General features: G+C 41.6%; 1 protein-coding gene across 1 annotated transcript; it reads left to right on the top strand.

The window, feature by feature from the left end:
* The first annotated feature begins 1,315 nt into the window (after window positions 1–1,315).
* Window positions 1,316–24,579, top strand: LOC135465534 (short transient receptor potential channel 7-like). The gene is made up of 5 exons (XM_064742771.1): window positions 1,316–1,384; window positions 11,616–11,792; window positions 20,289–20,771; window positions 23,952–24,131; window positions 24,523–24,579. Exons 1-5 carry the CDS (start codon window positions 1,316–1,318, stop codon window positions 24,577–24,579), a joined length of 966 nt encoding a protein of 321 aa, XP_064598841.1.

The following is a 24,579-nucleotide window of genomic DNA, read 5'->3' on the forward strand; positions in this document are numbered from 1 at the left end:
ACAACATCTTTGTCAACAAGAAAACAGCGTTATCGATAAAACAACATCATCATCGACGAGACAACAGCGTTATCGAAAAGACAACAGCATTATCGACGAGACAACAGCGTTATCGAAAGACAACAGCATTATCGACGAGACAACAGCGTTATCGACGAGACAACAGCATTATCGACGAGACAACCGCGTTATCGAAAAGACAACAGCATTATCGACAAGACAACAGCATTATCGACGAGACAACAACGTTAAACCAAACAAACACGGGACTTTGTCAGTAGACCAAATAAACAGTTGACCAAACAAACTCGGGGCTTACTGTGGGTATGCTGTATGGTTCAATATGAGGGGTTATACAACAGCTGTAGCGTCCCCCTTCCGGTGTATGTATACCTGCATGTCTATTGATGATGTAACAGGTTTACTTACAAGCACAATTGACTTGATTTTTGACACGGAGCTGACACCGGCTGTTGTATGATCAAACTTAACAATCGCACACACCTTCTATGGGTTGCAAAATTGAGAGGGGACTATCTTATTACGTTAACGTTGCCCCAACGTTAACTTAATCGTATATAAGCCCATTATAGCAAGTTTACATTTTTAAGGAATGTATCAAATTTATCATATAATTGTTAAACTTAGACGGCTTTAATATGCTTAATCACATTCCTTTCTGACGTGCACTTGGACAAGATGCTACTCACTCTCCTTATCTGACGATAGTGTGCGTGAGAAGAAAATGAATAACTAAGACAGTGTAGATATCATATTGTAAAATGAACTAAGGACTGAGTGAACAACGTGCAAAGTGCAGTATTATTAGCCATTAGGTTAATATACGCTGTTCCATCTGTTTTGTCTGCTAAAGCGTTCACATCACTTTGTGAACTATACACCAAAGCTCAGCAATAACAACAGGCTGTCATCCTGACGTTCTGCTACAGTTATTTAAAGCCATCTGCTAGTTTATTCAAATAACTTACTTGCGATTGGACCCAGAAAGCAGGTTACCCGCTTTTGTTGATTATGTCTCATTTTCATAAAGTCTTTGTCGAGACTGTTTGGCTAACCGCCCTCTTGACAACGCGGCGACAGCAGCTCGTGGAGATAATGTACCCGGTTGTTCTGCTTCCGTTCCATTAATAGTCCTGTTTGACCGACCCTGTGTACAAGTGTGCTGGGAGAGACACCTGCATACACACTATGGGTATTTGTGTGTACGGGCTTGTCTATGCTTCATCAGGTGTACATATGAGTACGGAGACGTGTATAGGTGACGGGAGTGTGTAGTAAGACAACCACGGTCGTCATGGAGAGAAGGCGTTCCTTGCAAAGGCCCGGCCGCTCCAGGAATCCGACTAAACCATCGCCGGAAACGGTAAGACAATGGATAACGGATTTTGCATGAACCACTGTCAAATGACACAAACGTCTTGAATGGTCGCTGTGTCGTTCAACAGCATGGCCCTTGCTGTCAATTACTTGGCCTTATGTTAAGTAAGGGTTGGACTATTGGAAACTAAATCGCTGCCCAAACGATATGTCATTGGTTTTTACACGCTATAATAGTAATTTTGAACGTATTCATGCTCATATCTAATTACTGAGCTTCATCGAAAAAAACTGACAGACGAAATATTTTGAATTGTTTTAAAAGGCAATGTATGATTACATTTTACCTGTGGACGCGGGCGTGTTTTGTTGGAATGCTATCATTATTGCTCGAGCGGTTGGCACATCCAGTATCTCCGCACAGGTATTGACTGATAACCACAGAGTCGTTTACCAGCCAGTCAGTCTTTCCAAAACTACAGCACAGCTCTAATAAGCTACCGGATGACTTACGATCCTGTACCAGACTTGCCAATACGTAATACGGAGATGATGTCAGTAGTGTGAAACACTACATCTCGAAATTTTCGCCAAAGCCATGCTCAGCAGATTTGGATATCACAAAGGTTTCTGTTACAATCTGTATCATAGAACAACTGCATGAATATGTTACGGTAACACACTACAGTAGAACATCTACATGTATATGTTATGGTATAACATCTAGCCTTTCACTAGAGCACCTGCATGTATATGTTACGGTATAACATCTAGCTTTTAACTAGAACACCTGCATGTATATGTTATGGTATAACATCTAGCCTTTCACTAGAACACCTGCATGTATATGTTATGGTATAACATCTAGCCTTTCACTAGAACACCTACATGTATATGTTATGGTATAACATCTACCTTTTCACTAGAACACCTACATGTATATGTTACGGTATAACATCTAGCGTTTTACTAGAACATCTGTATGTATATGTTATGGTATAACATCTAGCTTTTCACTAGAACACCTGCATGTATATGTTATGGTATAACATCTAGCCTTTCACTAGAACACCTGCATGTATATGTTATGGTATAACATCTAGCCTTTCACTAGAACACTTGCATGTATATGTTATGGTATAATATCTAGCCTTTCACTAGAACACCTACATGTATATGTTATGATATAACATCTAGCTTTTCACTAGAACACCTACATGTATATGTTATGGTATAACATCTAGCCTTTCACTAGAACACCTACATGTATATGTTATGGTATAACATCTAGCTTTTCACTAGAACACCTGCATGTATATGTTATGGTATAACATCTAGCCTTTCACTAGAACACCTACATGTATATGTTACGGTATAACATCTACCTTTTCACTAGAACACCTACATGTATATGTTACGGTATAACATCTAGCCTTTCACTAGAACATCTGTATGTATATGTTATGGTATAACATCTAGCTTTTCACTAGAACACCTGCATGTATATGTTATGGTATAACATCTACATTTTCCCCAAGAACACCTATATGTATATGTTATGGTATAACATCTAGATTTTCCCCAAGAACACCTATATGTATATGTTATGGTATAACATCTAGATTTTCACTAGAACATCTACATGCATATATTATGGTATAACATCTAGCTTTTGACTAGAACACCTACATGTATATGTTACGGTATAACATCTAGCTTTTCACTAGAACACCTGCATGTATATGTTATGGTATAACATCTAGCTTTTCACTAGAACACCCACATGTATATGTTATGGTATAACATCTAGCTTTTCACTAGAACATCTGTATGTATATGTCATGGTATAACATCTAACCTTTCACTAAAACACCTACATGTATATGTTATGGTATAACATCTAGCTTTTCACTAGAACATCTGTATGTATATGTTATGGTATAACACCTAGCTTTTCACTAAAACACCTACATGTATATGTTATGGTATAACATCTACCTTTTAACTAGAACACCTACATGTATATGTTACGGTATAACATCTAGCTTTTCACTAAAACACCTACATGTATATGTTATGGTATAAGACCTAGCACTACACTAAAACACTTACATGTATCTGTAACGTTATCACATCTAGCATTGCACTAGAACTCGTTTCTGGTGTCTTCGACGTGTGGTTTCAGTGATGCAGAACTGAAAACATTTTGACATGGGGACAGACCTGCTACAAGGAGAGCCTTGGTGATATGACCAAAATAATGCTGAATGTGACATTTACCTGGTAATGCATGTAGCTATTTGTGACATTGCCATTCCAGACAACCTTTATGTTTGACAGCTAACCACTCAGTAGTGGGCATGTGGCTTTTTGTGACATTACCATTCCGGACGACCCATATGTGTGACAGTGAAGCACCCAGTGGTGGGCATGTGGCTGTTTGTGACATTGCCATTCCGGATGACAGCTAACCAGCCAGTGGTGGTCAACTCACTGTTTGTGACATTGCCATTCCGAACAACATATCTATTTAGCAGTAAACCCACCAGTCTTAGTAGACCGTTGGATGACAGCAGTAGTAAAGACGGTGACAGGAGGTGTCAAGAGAGGGTCCCACATCGCTTGAGCAACAAAGTGTTTCACGTGCACGTGTTTAATATCGCCATGTAACGGCTGCTCAGAATGCTAAATTCCGCTATATTAGGAAATGTACGTGTCACGGTAAATGGAGAACTCTTTAATATTTAATCGCGGAAACAAAGTGTGTTATAGTCAGTGCTGGTTGGTTCACCTTATATCTGCCCCCACACGTCCCCCGCGGGTAGTCGGGGTGTCAGAGTCAGGAATACTCCAGCTACGTCTGCAATAGTACGCTATACAACTACTGCGAGTTCATCTCACTCATTTACTAATGAAATCCCATTGTTTCCAGTGTGAATTCTATTTTATCGGCAATTTAAGATCTGGACATGGGCCATATCGGCGTGTAGATCGGGCATATTGGTTAGTGTACTCTATGTGGAGCGAGCGTTAACCGGTGGTCCCTTGTTAACTCCATCGATTACAATACATAGGTGATAATTACAGCGAGTGCTTTGTGTTAGCGGAATGTGCTGTCTTCTCAGGTACATTTTGTCAACATTAAGTGTGCTGTGGGGCCTGTCACTTGAATTGATCCACTGATGGCTTCCACGTTTAGGTGCTAAGGCTTCTTTCCTAACAGTGAAGTGTCCGTTTTTTGGTTGTTTCCTCGCTGTTTTATTTACTGATACCTCATGTTAATACCGTATTTGCTTATCTCTATGTTAACGCATATACAGATATACTTCCATATTTTTCTGACTCCATACTTATGGACCGGCCCATTGGCGTATTTCCATGGCCCAACGAGTCAATTTGTGCCTCCATAGTGCAATCTAATAGCTATCTCTCAAAACAAACATATTATCGAATCTGGAGTGAGTGCTTGCTTGCTTGGGGTTTAACTTTTCAGTCATATGACGACGAAGGAATCCTTAGGGTGTATGTAATCTATATCCTTGTTGCAGGACGGATTTCCACCCTTCTTTTATCTATGACGACTTACCGAAGGCACATAAGCCGCCCCGCCTAAGCCATTATACTGATAAGGGTCAACCAGTCGTTGCACTATCCCCTTCATGCTGAACGCCAAGTGAGGAAGTTAGAACTTTCTCTTTTAAAGTCTTAGGTGTGACTTGACCCAAGATTTAGCCTGGATTTACCGCTCCCGAAGCAGACGCTCTACCAACGGTGGTATCGGGGTCGGTACCGAATCTGGAAGTATGAATTTTAAAACCTCAACCCTTTACCTTATCCAATTCTGCGTCTTGACCTATATAACCATTATCGTGCCTGCTTGTTTAAATTTTGAACAGAGACCTATTTCCATATTTACGTACCATATTGACCTACCCATTGACGTATTTTCGTGTCTCCATACGTAATACCCATTGCCGTATTTGCATGTCTCCATACTGACCTACCCATTGCCGTATTTGCATGTCTCCATACTGACCTACCCATTGCCGTATCGGTATGGTTCCATACTGACCTACCCATTGCCGTATTTGCGTGTCTCCATACTGACCTACCCATTGCCGTATCGGTATGGTTCCATACTGACCTACCCATTGCCGTATTTGCGTGTCTCCATACTGACCTACCCATTGCCGTATCGGTATGGTTCCATACTAACCTACCCATTGCCGTATTTGCGTGTCTCCATACTGACCTACCCATTGCCGTATTTGCGTCTTCATATTGACCTACCCATTGCCGTAATTTCGTGTCTCCATACTGACCTACCCATTGCCGTATTTGCATGTCTCCATACTGACCTACCCATTGCCGTATCTGTATGGTTCCATACTGACCTATCCATTGCCGTATTTGCGTGTCTCCATATCGACCTACCCATAGCCGTATTTGCGTGAGTCTATATTTAACTACCAATTGCCGTATCTGCTCGTCTCTATATCACTTTAACCTCGAGTATACTAATTTCTACAGCCTTCGTACGTCCCTCCCGGTCATGCCGGTTCTAAAGTTACATGTATAGTCAAGACACCATGGGTAAAAATAGCTTCTTTGAATTGTGTATACACAGAGCTGAGCTGGATTTGCCTAAACGTAAAACGTCTACCTGCAGAAATTGAATTTTTATTCCAGGTCAACATAATAACTTTTTCTTTGAAGACCTTATTCGGGTAATGATTGTAACAGAGATGAATTCGTATAATGGATACCGTGGTGATAGCATGCCTCATTGACCCACCGTAGAGGGCAAACAAGAGGCGAGTTCCGGGAAGAATTGTAGATTACATCTACAGGGGGACATTGGCTACACCCAGCCGTACTTACAGGATCGGTGCTCTACGTGTGCAGGCATACTAGGGTGTATGGATTGTGATGGCAGTGAGTGAGGGACTAAAACACCACAAGGCACACGGCATATCATAATACAATAATACATGTCGCTATACAATTTCACCCAAGTATTTTGAACAAAAAATCATTATTTCTCTATGGGAGCTGGGCGTTGCGGAGTGCTGAGTAGCTTGTCTTTCAATTGCAGGAACACAAATCCGTGAATTTGTCGATTCTCATTTGGGCCTTGTATGACAATACGTCAAGAAGGATGTTCGTACTGCTGTTTTCGCCGTCGCGTGGATCCCTGTTTACTTTTGACGAATGTTGTGCCGAATCGTAACGACAAAATCGGGGCCATTCTTAACCCTATTTTAAGTAGGCCTACTTCATAAGTCCATGGTAAATTGGTATTTATTCACACGTATCTATTCTGCCTTAATCGGCCGATTTTGAGAACCGTTTCGACATAGCGGTGCTTCCGGAATGATTGCGTTATCTTTACGATTGCAACCGACAACATAGCGAATATTTACGAAACTTTCACAAATACTTACGAATCATTACGAACTTACGTCCAGCTGCGAAATTTTTGAGCTATATGAAATTGTCGCGGACATGAAAAATAGAACACGAATTCATTGTGAATTCTCGCGAATCAATACGAAGACCACGAATGCAAACACGATGACATTATGACGAAAATTCGTAACGGTTTGGCCAGAAGTGTGAACGGGGCTGCGAGCATTTCGTATAGTATTCAGGTATGCTATTATAATTCATATAGGCCTAATATGTCGGTTAAACAATCAACCATTAACCAGTAAACTGAACATGGTTCTGTGCTTCAGTTCACACTTTAAGCATGAATGTTTCACCGCAGGCGTACATAGCGACTGTCAGAACATAATCAGCCACCGTATTGCGTGAGCTTGTTGTTATCACGGATCCTTATTTGTAACCAAAGTTAATGAGGTTTATATACAGCGAAATGCTATTTAGCAGAAAACAATAACGCTGATGTGAGAGGAGATAGGTGGAAGGGAAAACGCACATATAGCAGAGTTCCCTGCAGATATCCCCCCTTCCCCACCAGTTCCCTCCCCCTTCCGTGTTCACAAAATGTAGCGATCAGATTACCTTGACATTCAAACACGCTCCTACCTAGATCTGAAGATCGGAAATGTAACGGAGGTAGACTTTAATTAGCGACGTAACATTTATGAGGAGGCTCGGTGTTTGGACCGAGCTGAAGCCAGTGTTAATGCATTACCCCTGTCCTCTTTATGGCTTCACCAATCCATGGTGGCTGATACAGCTTTTGTAATTATCCAAGAAAGCCTGTGAATGTTGAAATCTAACGGTCGATTACTCTCTCTGCTCCGCATTGTTAACCACTGCCTATGATTTGTTAAGGCGTGTCGCAATTAATACAACTCATTTGAACATCGACATTGTCAACATCTCTACCACAGATTTCACACAGCTAATATAATGTTAATATAACTCTCTCTGTCTCAGTGTTAAGTTATCGGCCATATTATACGGAACTTGCCACGTCTGTTATACCGTTTCTGCCTGGCCACAGCGTCTCATGTTCTGTACCTGTCCAGTGTTAAGTTATCGGCCATATTATATGGGAATTTGACACATACTTTATAGTCTTTCTGTTTGGCCATCCCGTCAATAATTGGGCTTTCCAGACTCATCTAATATAACATTTAAGTTTTGCTCAGAAACATTATCCCCGCCTCTTCCCTCCCGATTATTGAATAATTAGCGGTGTTTTCTCTAGCTTTTAAAAATCTGCCACCACCTTTGTGTTTTAACCAGAATTTATAGCCTACCGGTTTAGCAGTTTCACCATATTTGAACAATATGCAACATTGCCATCGAAACTTAAACAATTATCATAATGTATTGTTGTGACCAGAACTCCTAATGAATGGGCTTAGTTTTAGCGATGATTAATCCGCGGTATAAAAGTGCATGGAAATTAAAACATATATCTTCTGACCAGTTTCACTGTTGGGCAAATCACAGACATTTATTAATCAACCATTAGAATCGCACCGTTATATCAAATTAACCCTTGTGTGCGTGTGAAATAAAACCCTGTTCATTAACTGTATGAGTCCATAAAGATGTGAATGAATGATTGTTCACAAAACCTCGACAACTAATAAACAACCGACAGTAACTCGTTATGTTCAAACTGGTTTATATATGACGCTAATCACACGGCTTAGTTACGGTTCCATATACCTTGTGCGATACCATCTGTTTTCCCAGCCCTTCCTAGCGGCATGTTATTGAAATGAACACCATGTTACAGGTATATGTAGGGATATGTTTTCCATTCATCCTCGGTTCTGTGGTATCGTACACAACAGTCAGTCCTTGTGCTACAGTTGGCAGAGTTTACTTTGAATTCATTATTACAGTGTATACAGCACAGCGATGTGCGATATAGGAAGGCAAAGATTGGAGCAAATGGATTTGAGTTGTTGTGTGAAGGTAGACACAGTCAATTGAATGAGAGAGCATAAAATTTACCAGTCAGTTTAGCATAAGCAAAGCATACCCGACATTTTCTTGCTCAGCACTAATAATAAGGTCGACTTGACTGAGGCTAGTTAACACCTGATGAAATATCTGGGGTTTTTTTTGTCTGGTTCTTGTTTACTCCAGTCAGTTTATTTATTTAGTCATTTGTTGTTTTTAATGCCATGCACACTGGATAACGTTTTACTTATATGAATGCGACCGTTGCATTATGGGTGGGATAAATCAACATAACAGGCGTAAACCACCGACTTTTGGCAAATCCTACCGGCGTAAACCACCGACCTTTGGCAAATCCTACCGGCGTAAACCACTGACCTTTGGCAAATCCTACCGGCGTAAACCACCGACTTTTGGCAAATCCTACCGGCGTAAACCACCGACCTTTGGCAAATCCTACCGGCAAACTGCTGCAAGTCTGACGCATTTCATTTTTGTGGAAGACAAGAAATCTCCACAGAACTTCATGCGAAACTACGCCATAAAGCGCTTTCGACCGCTTATTGTCACGAAGGCTCCCCAGAACACCAGAAGCAGGGAATCTTGAAAATGTCCTGACCAGATGTGGTATTGAACTCGCGGCTAATGTAACCCAACAATTAAACTATAAATACATTAACTCTTTGTCATGACTCCTTCTCTTTCATTCATTTGATCGTATACTTCGGCATTGTACCCTGTACGTAATAAATAGCATCTAGTGTCGACAATATCACTTCTCCAACTCAGGGCCTTAGCGCTCATTAACAAGCCTAGGCTAAATTACATATGTATTGAGATGCACTCTGTCGCAGGCCACATCAGTCACAAATTTCCTACTACCGTGTTCCAACACCCTGAATATCAATGAAGCCTCGCGTCACTAACTCGTTGTGCTGGATCATTCCACGGCATTGTAATGGTAATAGCGCCCTCAGTCTAATCATCGTTCATCAGCACATTCTGTATGAAGTTTTCGTGTTTTTAACCCATTAAACTACACTGTGGAACTCTAGACCTGTATAATCCGCCAAATTATGAACAACCAATTGAAGCCGAGCCCAGTGTCTGACCCTGTGTGCTAATCGTGAGTTAATGATAATATGCAAAAAAGAAACGCAAAAAAGTGACCAATCGTTAATGACATTGCCGTCTTGTTCTGTATTCACCGTTCATAAACTCGGTTTCCTCGAACACTGCGGCTGGAAATGTACATCAGATTGACGCTAGTGTTAAAAATCCGCCATTATACCAAGGATTCAAGGCCCCATTATTAGGTTTGCATCGTTTACACTACACGCTTTGCATCGGTAGTACAGTTATGTTTGCAAAAGACGCAGTTTTTTTTTGCATAGAAAAAGTAAATAAGCAATGTACTTGAGGCACCTTATGTACCGTCCATGCTTGGAGAGAATGGGAGGTGGCGAGAATCGGAGGTAGAGAGAATGGGAGGTGGCGAGAATGGGATGTAGAGAGAGTGGGAGGTGGCGAGAATGGGATGTAGATAGAATGGGAGGTGGCGAGAATCGGAGGTAGAGAGAATGGGAGGTGGCGAGAATGGGATGTAGAGAGAATGGGAGGTGGCGAGAATGGGATGTAGAGAAAGTGGGAGGTTGCGAGAGTACTAAAACATTCAGAACCTTGAATCTCAGGTTTTGTTGACAATTTCATGAAATTTATGTATTTATTTGATTGGTCTTTTGCGCCGTACTCAAGAATGTTTCCCTCACACAACGGCGGCCAGCATAATGGTGGGAGGAAACCGGGCAGAACCCGGGGAAAACCCACGACCATCCGCAGGTTGCTGACAAACCTTCCCACGTATGGCCGAAGAGGATGCCAGCATGAGCTGGACTTGAATACACAGCGACCGCATTGATGAGAGACTCCTGAGTCATTATGGTGCGCTAGCGCACTGACTAGCTGAGCCACGGAGGCCCCAGTTTTATTAAAAGAAGCTCAAAAGCTTTGCACCTACACGTATCATACTGGATGATTATAACATATAGTTCAAGCAAATGTTAATTTATCTAGGGATTTTAGCAGGATTGTTTCTTCCTTATTCTTTACTCCTACGTTTATTAATGAAAAGAATCTTCAGATTTTTTGTAAAGACTGTACATAGGTTTACAGTCTTACAAAACCCCAAAAAGCGTAGTAGTCCCGATAGAATAGCGAGGTTACAAATGTATTGTTTATACGAAAGCTTTGAAATACACACAAAAATTTTATGGGGCGTTTTCCTGGTCAGAAAAACATTCTTACATACGTCAGCTATGGACTAACGCTACTACTTAGTTTAAGATATATACGTCTGTTGAACTGATCTCGCAACAGGAGCCCCGGTGCCTAATACTTCTGTTGAACGGATCTCGCTAACAGGAGATCCCAGTATCTAATACTTCTGTTGAACTGATCTTGCTCACAGGAACCCCAGTATCTAATACTTCTGTTGAACTGATCTCGCAACAGGAGCCCCAGTATCTAATACTTCCGTTGAACTGATCTCGCAACAGGAACCCCAGTGTCTAATACTTCTGTTGAACTGATCTCTCTAACAGGAGCCCCAGTATCTAATACTTCTATTGAACTGATCTTGCTCACAGGAGCCCCAGTATCTAATACTTCTGTTGAAATGATCTTGCTCACAGGAGCCCCGGTGTCTAATACTTCTAGACTGATGGGAGCGTATTTCACTATCTAGTGTAGATGTACTGGAAGTAAAGACTTTTTGTCGGAGAAGTTCAGAGGTCAAAGTTGTCCACTCTGTCGCTCATCGTCGTTGTAATTCATGATATGCCATATGCTGATATTTTACTTAATGTGATCGTTCTTCTGTTGTACAGCCCGAGGATCAGTTAGGATTGAGCCCGGCTGAGCTGAGCTTGTTACAAGCTTGCGAGCTTGGCGACATCCAGAGAGTGACGGCTGTGCTTAAGGAAAATGCGAACATCAACGTGGACTGTGTGGATCTCATGGGAAGGACTCCGCTACAGATCACCGTGGAGAGGGAAGACAAGGATGTGAGTATAACAATGCGCTGAATGTCAGATATGTGTCAGAATCCCCCGTCCATTGCACTACACAGACATTGCTTTGTCTCCAGGGCTATCCATTCGAATGCATCAGAAAAAATCAGGAATTAACATATCATGTAGCAATGTATTATCTACCAAGTTTGATCTTCTCTCAAAAATTTAAATATCATTCATGCATTTTACACACCCCATATTTAATTGGAAAGGTGTTGTCATTACTCTAGGGATCATTATGAATATTGCATGTCATTCTATAATACAACCATTGTCTGTCGTAGAAACGAGGCCATCAGAATTCACAGTTGTAACGAAACATAACGTTGTTGTGTAGGCAGCGCGTTACTTAACTGATTAATGCAGTTGAAAGGATATTTTATGACAAATTAAAGTCTCAGGCAGTTCAGTATTCATCCCAATGAAACCTTTATAATAAATTTACTGATTGGTGACGTCATTTCCTGCTATGAGAATAATAGTATTTTTATATGCTAAATATATTGAAAGCATTCCCCTGCGTCGTTTTAATTTCCACCGAATTAATTTTCCATCCATCAAAATAATTTTTCGAATACGTTTTTCTTTCAAAATGGTATAATGTGATAATGGCAGCGAGACTTTATTGTAACACCGTTATGTCGCAATAGCTTAATGTTTACGAAAACGCTGGCACAAGTGTGATTGGCTGAAGACTGAGCACCTGAGGGCCAAAAGGTATACATTCCACGTCAAAACTTTTTCAACAGGTTTATCGAGGCGATCTTTATCGCCTCGTTTATGTGTCAATGCTACCTTCTGACATTCTGCCCACAATATTGAACTGTTTGTTTTGGTTGGGATCGCAAATCTGTTGTGAGGATAATTTGTAAAAGGTGCCGTATCTTCATGTCAAACTCAGTTAACAGTGTTATTCTATTACTCAGCTAAAGACGGACTTCTGGGCTTGAGATTGCAAATCTGGCGCTAAGGTGATTTGACCGGATTAATACGATTTACATTATAACTTTAAGTCAAACTGTGTTTATTTTTTTCTTCTATACTACTGAGTCATTTTTCTTTGAATCCCAACACGGTTTTACGGCGCAGTTTTTTAAAAGATTTGTTTCACCAATATGATTGGTAATATGCATGTGTAATAATGAAATGTTTATTTCATGTCACGGGACATTGTGATCGGATTCGGTGATGCGTGAGGCAAACTAGAGGTGATCAATGTTCTCGTGTTGTGCGGCCTGAAAATGTTACATCATATAGTTAGAGCTCTGTGCGCTTCGAGCTCTTACCGCTGTGTACCAATAACGGGTATTCGACGTCCGCGTAAATCTCACGCCAACTACGGGATTTCGCCAGCAGTGATAACTCATTACGGGAAGACTGGCGCCATAATTCTGAATGTTTTGGTTTTACTGGGGCTAGAGGATATATATTCATCGTGTTGAACTAGGTCGCAACTTTGGACACACGAACAGTTGAAATCAAAGCGCAACTGAGTTACATATTTTTTTATCGCCAACCTATATTCTAGCATGGTAAAAGATTTGGATACCTTGCATACTAGCTTATTTTACTCAGTCGTATAGAACATACATTGAAAACTGCTGACTGCTCTCGTTGCATGACTGAGTCCTTTTTTGGTACCTTATATACTTTCTTAGTTTTTTGGTGGTTTGTGTTATGCGCCGTTTGGGGAATTCGCCTGGCAATTATTGTCCTGGAACGTCCTTATTGCTTGGTGGCTTCGACTGTATCGATGTATAGATTCGCCAGTTGTGAACTGATATCTAAAGATGAGTCATCGAACATGTACTTCCTACCGTAGGTGTCTACAAAGATGGTGATGAAATTTTCATGTCGGAATGCTTCGGTAGATGGGCGTCAAAAGAATAATCAAAACATAGAACTGTCGTCCCTCCAAATCTAGTGTTATGTGGCATACCTTCTTGCAATATTTTACCCCATTCGTGAAATCATGTGGCTCTCGCGAGATATCCACGAAAATCGAACACAGGTTATTAACTAAATTCATGCTTGGCAGCAAACCGTCAAAATCTTTCAGAGCTTGAAATATTCTTGCGGGTTTGTTTATTTGCGTTGTGGTCATCCCACAGCTGTCGCACTCAATGCGCACTCAACCTCACCAACAACAACCAGAAACCATCCTTACCGAAATATCAACAGAAGATGGTCAAAACCTGTTTGTTCTACAGCCATGGTATCAGTGCTTGCAACAACAAAATGTCTCTGCCCCTGGGAGTGGTGTCCAGTGCGGGCACGCTACACGTTTTATTTGTGTGGGTCCACCCCTGCCCTAGGGGTGCCGATGTTCTATTTACTCTCGTGGACAGTGGTGGATACAGAAAACCGCACATATCCGGATCTAACACCATATTGTATACATACACTTGAAAGAACCGTATTTATTTGTCTTCCATTAACACTGTGATATATAGCGGCCTTTTCAGCCCGAGGCCCGCCGGAAATTTGTTTCTACCTTAGAGTAATAAAACAAACGCGCTGCTTGTTGCGTGGTACGGTATTCCTAACTTGGTTTAGTTTTGTGTTGTCATACATGATGGTGTAATGGAATAGTGTTGTTCGCTGTTCAAATGCGCGAAAACAATATCCGCTTTGAGGCTTGTCCATGTAATCCTGAGGATCGCATGTCTAGCCCACGTGTATCTGTGATGATCGCCCGATTGTGCTGGACATTAATGATAATCTCTGATTTATAATACCGTGGTGATTACGGCTTACGCTCCATGACATGGTAATCCTCCCCTGTCTTTAGGATAGCTTACGCAACCTCCACAGCTCTAGCACTGTAGTCGTCTTGTACAATATGCAACAAGGAGGCATATTACATACACTCCAAGGATCTATGCGCCGAAACAGACAGTCGTATACCAGCCGTATACCAATAATGGCGTTCTAGGTCAATAATCGCAAGGCCAATTTGATCGTCGTCATATATTTGAAAAACTGTGAAGTACGATGTTAAAACCCAAGACCTCACTGACTCTTCTACAATATTCAAGATACACGGAATATCTTTATATATTTGTAATACCATAGGGTGAAAGTACATTTAAGTTTTGGTGGAAACGAAAAAAACAGTACATCGATGATGCCATTATCTATGTACCATGCACAAATTTGAGGTACATCACAGCATAACCTTGACTGTTTTGTGCATAAGAAATGCTCCCATGCGGTAGGTTACCATCAAACCACTTTTGCGCACTGGGTTCCTCAACGACGTTGTTTTTCCATGACTTACACTTGGTTTGTTTCGTCGTACGATTTCATCCCACTTTGGAAATGCTCGTTGCTTTGATTCTTTCTCGGCAAGCTTTGCAGTCTTTTCACATTTTCCCTTGCTCGGTTATTACTGAAATTAGGTGAATTTTCAAGGTAAATTCTAGCGTTATTTGCCACAAAACATTGGACTGCTCAAGTTAGCATTTGTGATATCCCTGAGGTATGCCATTTCTAATCCCACAATGCTGTGTGAAGAGGCGTCATTATTTTACAGGGTTATTAAAATTGTTCCTTAACAACAATGGAATGCAGCAGAATTGCTTCATCTTCGTCTCTCATGATGTGTTTGGACGTTGGAGTAGACAAAGCACATATCTGTCAATAGATCCAGTAAACCCTTCTGTTTATTTCTCGTTTTTTTCCCGTAAAAGTTGTTTGGAACTTTAGAGTAGACAAAGCACAAGCTTGTCGATGGATGTGCAAACGATCGCGATCTGCTAAAGTTTTCGGTTTACTGACGGCATACCTGCTTATCCTTCACTTCCAGGAAAGCTTTTGTTAACGTCGTTTCTCGCTTTGACTTCAGCATGTGTCAAATATTTTCTTTATTACTGAAACATTTCGGTATATCAAACGTTATTTTAAGAGTTTGTTAGCACAACGGGTGTGTCTTCATATCAACGATCTGCTTTTCAGTTGAGAAGTTTGATAAGAGCAAAAACCGAGACTATAATTATTTGTAAACATTATGGGCATATCTTATTCGTTACACACGACACCTGAACAACTGCTCTTCTCCTGCCTTACGTTACACACGACACCTGAACAACCGCTCTTCTCCTGCCTTACGTTACACACGACACCTGAACAACTGCTCTTCTCCTGCTTTACGTTACACAACGACACCTGAACAACCGCTCTTCTCCTACCTTACGTTACACACGACACCTGAACAACCGCTCTTCTCCTACCTTACGTTACACACGACACCTGAACAACTGCTCTTTTCCTGCCTAACGTTACACACGACACCTGAACAACTGCTCTTCTCCTGCCTTACGTTACACAACGACACCTGAACAACCGCTCTTCTCCTACCTTACGTTACACACGACACCTGAACAACTGCTCTTTTCCTGCCTTACGTTACACAACGACACCTGAACAACTGCTCTTCTCCTGCCTTACGTTACACAGCGACCACCTGAAGTAAACAACCGCTCTTCGCATGCCTTGCGTTACACAACGGCACCTGAAGTAAACAACCGCTCTTCTCCTGCCTTACGTTACACAACGACACCTGAAGTAAACAACCGCTCTTCTCATGCCTTACGTTACACAACAACACCTAAAGTAAACAACCGATCCTCGCCTGCCTTACGTTACACAACGACCCCTAAAGTAAACAACCGTTCTTCGCCTGCCTTACGTTACACAACAACACCTGAAGTAAACAACCGATCTTCGCCTGCCTTACATTACACAACAACACCTAAAGTAAACAACCGATCTTCGCCTGCCTTACGTTACACAACGACACCTGAAGTAAACAACCGCTCTTCGCCTGCCTTACGTTACACAACGACCCCTGAAGTAAACAACCGCTCTTCGCCTGCCTTACGTTACACAACGACACCTGATATAAACAACCGTTCTTGGCCTGCATTACATTACACAACAACACCTGAAGTAAACAATCGATCTTCGCCTGCCCTACGTTACACAACGACACCTGAAGAAAACAACCACTCTTCGACTGCCTTCACATCATGAATGCTTCTTGTACCCTTGGCTGCAGAGGATCAGTTGATTGCGTCCAATACTACCACTATTTCGACCCATGGTAGTCATGGTAGTCACATGGTAGTCTTTTACTGGGTCAACAAATGAAATCTATCAGCACTTACACGTATCTTCTTATCAGATGTTGTTTTTAAATCGATGTTCCGTGATATTGTAACCTCAAGTCTGCCTTCCACGCTTACGAAGGAGACACGGATTGGTCACTATTTACTTCTCTGTGGCATTTCATTGGTGGAAGACTGAAGTTACCCACCAAAATGATTTGGAAATATTATGGACCTAGCGAGAATGTTTTTGGCAGGCACCTGCCAAAATGCGCAGCCGGACCAGCTGATAGATTTGTACATGTAAAGTGCGAATAAATGAACATCAAAGAGCATACGCTGTTGCCACGATGATCAGTCAATAGACTGTGCTGGCCACCAATCTCACTCCTTCTTTTGGTCGATTGAGATGCGATGCCTACGACTTTCAGACAACAGCACCACAGTGGCTTGCCGTCCTCAATATGGGAGCTCACGCAGCGACTGTGACTGTGAGGTGCATACATATGGTGCTCATGTACACCGTCCCTCACGTCATATTCACCTGCCTCCCGCAAGTGATTGATGTCCGCTCGAGATCCCACACATGTTACCGGCGTCCAGTCGTTGATGCATCATGCAAACTTTTCCGCGGCCTCGGTCTTCAGCAGCCCCAACACATGACATCTACTATCAGGGAGAATTATTAACGATATAGATCAGAACGCGAACACGACATAAGCTTGTTTAAACATTCCAACCAATGGTCTGAAAATGGCTTATCGATTCCCTTTTATAGTTGACTGTCGCACTTCAGTTCATTTGTGTGTATTGTGTGTGATGTCCGTACTTGAGAGGCTAAAGCTGTCAGTCCCGCGGGGGGTGCCGATCAGCTACCTGTTTACATCTGTATTAAGTCGTGATCATCATTCACAGTCAATCCGATGACTGGCCAGTGTCAACCACAATAAACAAGATTAAAACAACTGTCGTGCATTATTCTATATAAGCTTGAATGCGAGATGCAAAACAAGTGGGATATAGTTCATGTAATGCGAAATTCTGCTTCCAAACGTAAATATAATTAAAAATGAAAGGACTGACACGTGAACACGAGTCTATCCGATAACCCTCGCGCTAAAGCGTGATTTCGCTTTACATGACTCAAACGCCAGGCAAGGGCCTCATCATATCAGGAGGCTAGGCAACGTAAACTCTGGTCGGTGCAGCCTTATTGGTTTGTGACATGGTGAAGTGCCAGGCCTAGTTTCCGTATAAGACATCTTACACAATCCTGATAATAATGATGGCAGCAACTTTAACCCCCAAACTAAACCAAACAGCTTCAATGTTTCATATATTACCAGAAGTGGACTTCCGATAATATACTGAGTTGGTTCCTACCTCGTACAAGGTGTCCTCCACATTGCTTCCGTCTCCGCTGCCCACGGGACATTGGAGACAACAAGCGGTCGATGGCTGGCCTTACATGAAGTACGCTGGAAATCATTTGCATTTAACAAATGCGGCGGTCACATTAAATTTGTTTCACGGGTAAAACTATTTGTGTATCATAGGGCCTATCTGGGAAAGTTTGTCAGATATTTGCCAATGGTGACTGGTTTACTCCTTTGCAGTCCGGTTTCCTCCACGGATATTTTCGAAATATTCTTGAGTACATTCACTACTAAACCCTAATGAAATATTAAATAAATTCCCCATAGTTCCAACCACTACTCTTCACTTAAGACGTTACATTGTACGAAACATCTCACCTTGAAATATACACTTTGTTTTGTAATGGGCTGTGTTGCCATAGTCCTTACATCGCATTTGCCTGACTTTACCTCACTGTCACAACTGGCCAATTTTGTACAGAAAACTTGAAAAGCGTCAAGGTCACCGAGCTGACGGTGAATTTAAGAAGGATGAAATGATGTAAAAAAAACCCCAAATACCCATCTAAACCGTTGCTTCTGGTAATACTTCCTACACAGGCACTCTCTGTTTTGAAAATACGCTGGTCATGATCCCAGTGAACATCTCCAATGACTTTACACCAGATCCGCACGAGCACATCAGTGACGAAGATTAGCCTACCCAAACGTACAGTGCGTGCATCGCACAGGGTTCAAAGGTCAAACTTGTCTCTAGTAATATGGTAATGTATATATCGTGATGTAAAGCTAGTAATGTATATATCGTGATGTCAAATGGGCTGTAAGGGTCAGCACAAAATCTTCAATTTAATTGTCGGGCTAAACAACTTCATTGTCTGAGTGCACTATTGAGGTGACCGCCACATCCGCATTTCCGAACGTGTCAACTTCTGTAATTGCCTAGATGACTGCCATATACCGACGTTTTTGCATGCACTTACATGAACAATAGCTTGACGTCACTCCGAGAAGTACATAGCATTTACATATCTTACAAAATGAAGAACACGGCATTCCAGTCGAGATGTTACGCTCCTATGTGAGCGCTTGTGCGTACGTGTGGTGCTGAATGACTACCATCAGTAAGTCGCCTTAGTCTTCCTCTCCAGACCACTCCAGCAGCGCCTCTGTGGAACGATTTCGATTTCTAGAGCTTCATTCTTCATGTGTCAATAAATAAGCGTAAGCACGCTACACTTGGGCAGATCTACGACATGTAGTGGGTTATGATTACGTGAAGTAAACAGAAAAAATCCGCTGGCAAAGACGCAAATAAAGCGTCTTCTTGTTCGGAATACTAATAGCAGTGATATAAGCCTACTCTTTTTATCAAATCATTTATAGGCCTATCCGTTTTCATCCCATCGTTTATAGGCCTACTCTTTTAAATCCCATCATTTATAGGCCTACTCTTTTTCATCCCAACGTTTATAGGCCTATTCTTTTACATCACATCATTTATAGGCCTACTGTTTTTCACACATCATTTATAGGCCTACCCTTTTTCATCACGTCATTTGTAGCTCTACTCGTTTAAGTTCACTGAAATTGTAGTCCCTGTTTAACCGTTCGACCTTTAATAAATTAGTTAACGTATAATTTTCCTGTATCGAAAATATATCTCTTTTTTATTCAAATGTCTGGAATTCTCGGTTTCCTGAAGTGCTCTATAGATTTTATAACTGTATCTATATAATTTGTTCGTATTTTGAGTAAAACACCTTCAGGCATTTAAAGGTTCTTTCATTTTAATAATACATTATCGTATTATTTTCTTGTATGGGAAACATGTTTTTCATTTAACTGATAGAAATTCTGTGTTATCTGAACTGCTCTAAAGCTCTTTACAGGTGTATCCATATACGTTGTTTAATTTGTCCACATTTGAGCAAAACCACTAACTTTTGTTGAAAATAGTAAAATGTCACTCATTCACAGGTTATACTTTTCTCTATTTTCAGTTAATGGAAGTATTATTACCGCTCTCGAGCAAGCGTAACGTGGAATTTACCCTGCTGGACGCCATCAACGACAAGAAGGAGTCCATTGCTTGCGCCATCCTTCGTCACCCGGTCTACGCGTCACCGGAGTTCCAAGGAGGTGGACAGAAAGGCTTCGCGGAGACAACTAGTGTCCTCACCAAATTCCACCCGGACACCACTCCGCTGATCCTGGCCGCTCAAAGAAACTTGTACGAGCTGGTCAAAGTTCTGGTGATGTCAGGGGACCGCATAGAGCGCCCCCACCCTTACTTGTGTAATTGTCATGCCTGTATTGTAATGGCGGACCAGGATCAGTTACGGTACGCTCAGAGGCGGCTGAATGCTTATAAAGGACTGTCCAGTGAGTCTTATCTGGCGCTGGCTAATGAAGATCCTTTACTCGAGGCCTTTAAGCTAGGCAGAGAGATGAAACAAATAGCCAAGGTTGAGAAACATTTTAAGGTAAATATTACCTAACAGATCCGGTATCTCTTTTGACTTTCCTGAGGGATTTGCAAAATTGGAAACGATTCATTCCAACAACATTTTATTAGATCATACAAACAATATCACCCCCAAAACAGACAAAAACATTTTGCATGTTTGCCTAAAATATGTGTTTGAAACAAACTAGAATTTTAACAGTAATACATAGTTCAACATAAAACGTTTACACATTCATGGAAACGTGTTTGTATCATGCTCCAACGTCTCCTGTCGCATCGTCAGCAGGTTTGCAATTAGAGGATTGATTTAATCTAGTTTTGGCGCTATCCGTCTTACTTCTGCATTAGAATTTCAAGAAAACGTTGCTTGTTTTGCATCTCTCTCTCCGTTATCCTTGTGTACTTGTCACAAGTATACAAGGATAAGGGAGAGGCATGTTGTGGCACCTCTCTCCGCTACCCTTGTGTACTTGTCACCAATGGTAGCCTGTTGTGGCACCTCTGTCCGTTATCCTTGTGTACTTGTCACCAATGGTAGCCTGTTGTGACACCTCTCTCCCTTATCCTTGTATACTTGTCACCAATGGTAGTCTGTTGGTGGCACCTTTCTCCGTTATACTTGAGTACGCGTCACCAATGGTAGCCTATTGTGGCACCTCTCTCCGTTATCCTTGTGTATGTGTCACCATTGGTACACTGTCTTGGCACCTCTCTCCGTTACTCTTGTGTACGTGTCACCAATGGTAGCCTGTTGTGGCACCTCTCTCTGTTACATTTGCGTACTTGTAACCAATGGTAGCTTGTTGTGACGCCTTTCTCGGTTATCCTTGTGTACTTGTCACCAATGGTAACCTATTGTGGCAGCTCTCTCTGTTACCCTTGTACTTGTCACCAATGATAGCCTGTTGTGACACCTCTCTCCGTTACATTTGCGTACTTGTCACCAATGGTAGCCTATTGTGACACCTTTCTCCGTTATCCTTGTGCACTTGTCACCAATGGTAACCTATTGTGGCACCTCTCTCCACACCTCTTGTGTACTTGTCACCAGTGGTAGCCTGTTGTGGCACCTCTCTCCGTTACCCTTCTGTACTTGTCACCAATGGTAGCCTGTTGTGGCACCTCTCTCCGTTATTCTTGTGTAAGTTGCCACCAATGGTATCCTGTTGTGGCACCTTTCTCCGTTATCGTTGTGTACTTGTCACTAATGGTAGTCTATTGTGGCACCTCTCTCCGTTACCCTTGTGTACTTGTCACCAATGGTAGCCTGTTGTGGCACCTCTCTCCGTTACCCTTCTGTACTTGTCACCAATGGTAGCCTGTTGTGGCACCTCTCTCCGTTATTCTTGTGTAAGTTGCCACCAATAGTAGCCTGTTTACCATTGGGTTATATTTTCCGGCGCTCAGGGATTCTCCACGTGAGTCCAGCGTCTGGTCAAAATCACGGTGTGATGTCATCAATTATTGAGAATCTCTCAGGTCACTGTTATTGGATGTCCAACTTAATAATTAAACCCCACGCTGAGAAACACATCGACGAATAAGCTACTGGACACAGAACGTTTGTGGTAGACTTAGTGCCAAGTATTTCACCAGTGATCGTAGCCCATGTGAAGATTTGGTGTGCAGTTTCATTGCCCCTCTGGTAGGACCTTACATAGTCCCCATCTCACAGAGGCTCACGATTTATATTTAATATCTGCCTCTCATAAATTTTGAAATAATTACCCTATAGACATGTTTGCACGTAGGCCTTTGCATCCACCCCACCACCTCCTCTCCTTCTGTGACGTAGAATGGATTTTAGACATGAGACAGCAACATGGCTTCGACATGCAGTATCCAGTGACGAGTGAGACGTGTAACCGGCATTAGACCACACTCTTACTTTCTTATACCATACCACACCCCATACCATACCACACCATACCACACCATACCATACCATACCACACCACACCATACCATACCATACCACACCCCATACCATACCACACCATACCATACCATATCACACCATACCATACCACACCGTGCCATACCATACCACACCATGCCATACCACACCATACCACACCCCATACCATACCACACCATACCACACCCCATACCATACCACACCATACCATACCATACTATACCATACCATACCACACCATACCATATTAATGGGATCCATGCTGGGGGTTTATTTGCAAGTCATCTCTCTTTCTAATAGAATTGCTAGGATCCTGCTCTTGTGCAGGTTTGGATTCGTCTTTGGGTGAGATTTTGTCTTGTACATGGTACGGACGGGGATATTTTGGTTAAGCCCAGCTTGGTGTGGTCTGATAATAGTGGCAATGTGCCACTCAATGTAAATAAATTCGAATATCTATTCAATACAATATAATATTACTGTAAATTACCATTGCAAATTTATAGCTTGGAAAATTTAGATCTATCAAGAGCACATAACGTACTTTACTTTCATAATAACTGTTTTATTCGAGAGAAGTAACGTCACCTCTGATCTGCATGCTCCATGTCCATTTCTACATACACAGTGCATCCATAATACGTGCATACAACTGAGATATCAAGGTCATCATGGAACAATGTGCCATCTTTGTATTAGTCCCATATGGGATGTAGGACCTTTGGTCGACAGGTTAGACACCCAATTCTACTGAGTCAGTGTACAAAGTTCATCATCAAACTTAATATCAACGTTAGTACAGTCCTCGTTTAGTTGAGGTGACAAAATGTAAGTCATCACCCGATTTAACGGTTTTCAAAAATATATGTTGTCTTATAACGCACATGACCTGCTTCAACAAATCAAGTTCGAATCAACACTGATCTCTACACCCTTTTCGTCCTGTCATTGGATGTTTTTACCATTTCGTCACCAAAAATTATATATACAGATAGTGACAGAATAGGATTATGTGAGGACAAACAAATAACCAGAACACGTCATATAAAATTGTTTCATAATTTTAAACGCTTATCGGAGACCTTAACTAGTACTTGCAAGATGAAATGTAACGAAGTAGGTCTATGATAAGAACATTTTTGAATATACAATCTTCGTATATGAAAGATAAAATTAATGAAATGTTTCCATGTCAAATTTAAAATTTGGTACAGTTATGATGCATGAAAGAGGCGTTGAATTAACCGTGGTGACAAGTTTATTACCTGTATCTTACAGACGGACTACGCTATGATAGCTGAAGCTCTGAGTGAGTTTGTTGTTAAATTATTAGACCGTGTAAGAGACAACCAAGAACTGGAAATGGTACTAAACAAAGTGGACTATGCCAAAGGAAGGACGGACGAGTTTGAGCCCGCAGCTCGTATCAAAATGGCCGTGATTAACAAGGAAAAAAAGGTGAGCGCTAATCTTTGTATGATTTGTCACTTTATGAAGTTTCAAAGTCTCGTTACTGGAGCCATTGAGCCCCCAGTGGCGTCAGGGGGGTACATTTGCACAAGTTGTGCAGTGAGAAACAGTTGACGGCTAGCACTGCGCATGCCTGGCCGATTGATAGATTTTTAATTTCTTTGTCCAGTGATAAAGAGCTCTTTGCGCCACTGTGCATAGATGAACAGAACCTGCTGTCTTTAAGGCTCCGTTATGATGCGGCCATAATATCCACTGCTTCAAACAGATGCTACTTTTATTTAATGAGTAATTCGACAGCTTTTGCTGATTCCGCGAGCTTGTCTGTTGAGATGAAGCAACTTTTTCTTTGTCTCCTTATTCGTTTTGTTCATTTTAGTTTTGGTTTGCTGTGCACAAGGTTTACTTAACCAACAGAGGGAATCTTGGCCCTTGA

This window comes from Liolophura sinensis, chromosome 5 (assembly GCF_032854445.1).
Source record: "Liolophura sinensis isolate JHLJ2023 chromosome 5, CUHK_Ljap_v2, whole genome shotgun sequence".
Taxonomy (NCBI): Eukaryota; Metazoa; Mollusca; class Polyplacophora; order Chitonida; family Chitonidae; genus Liolophura; species Liolophura sinensis.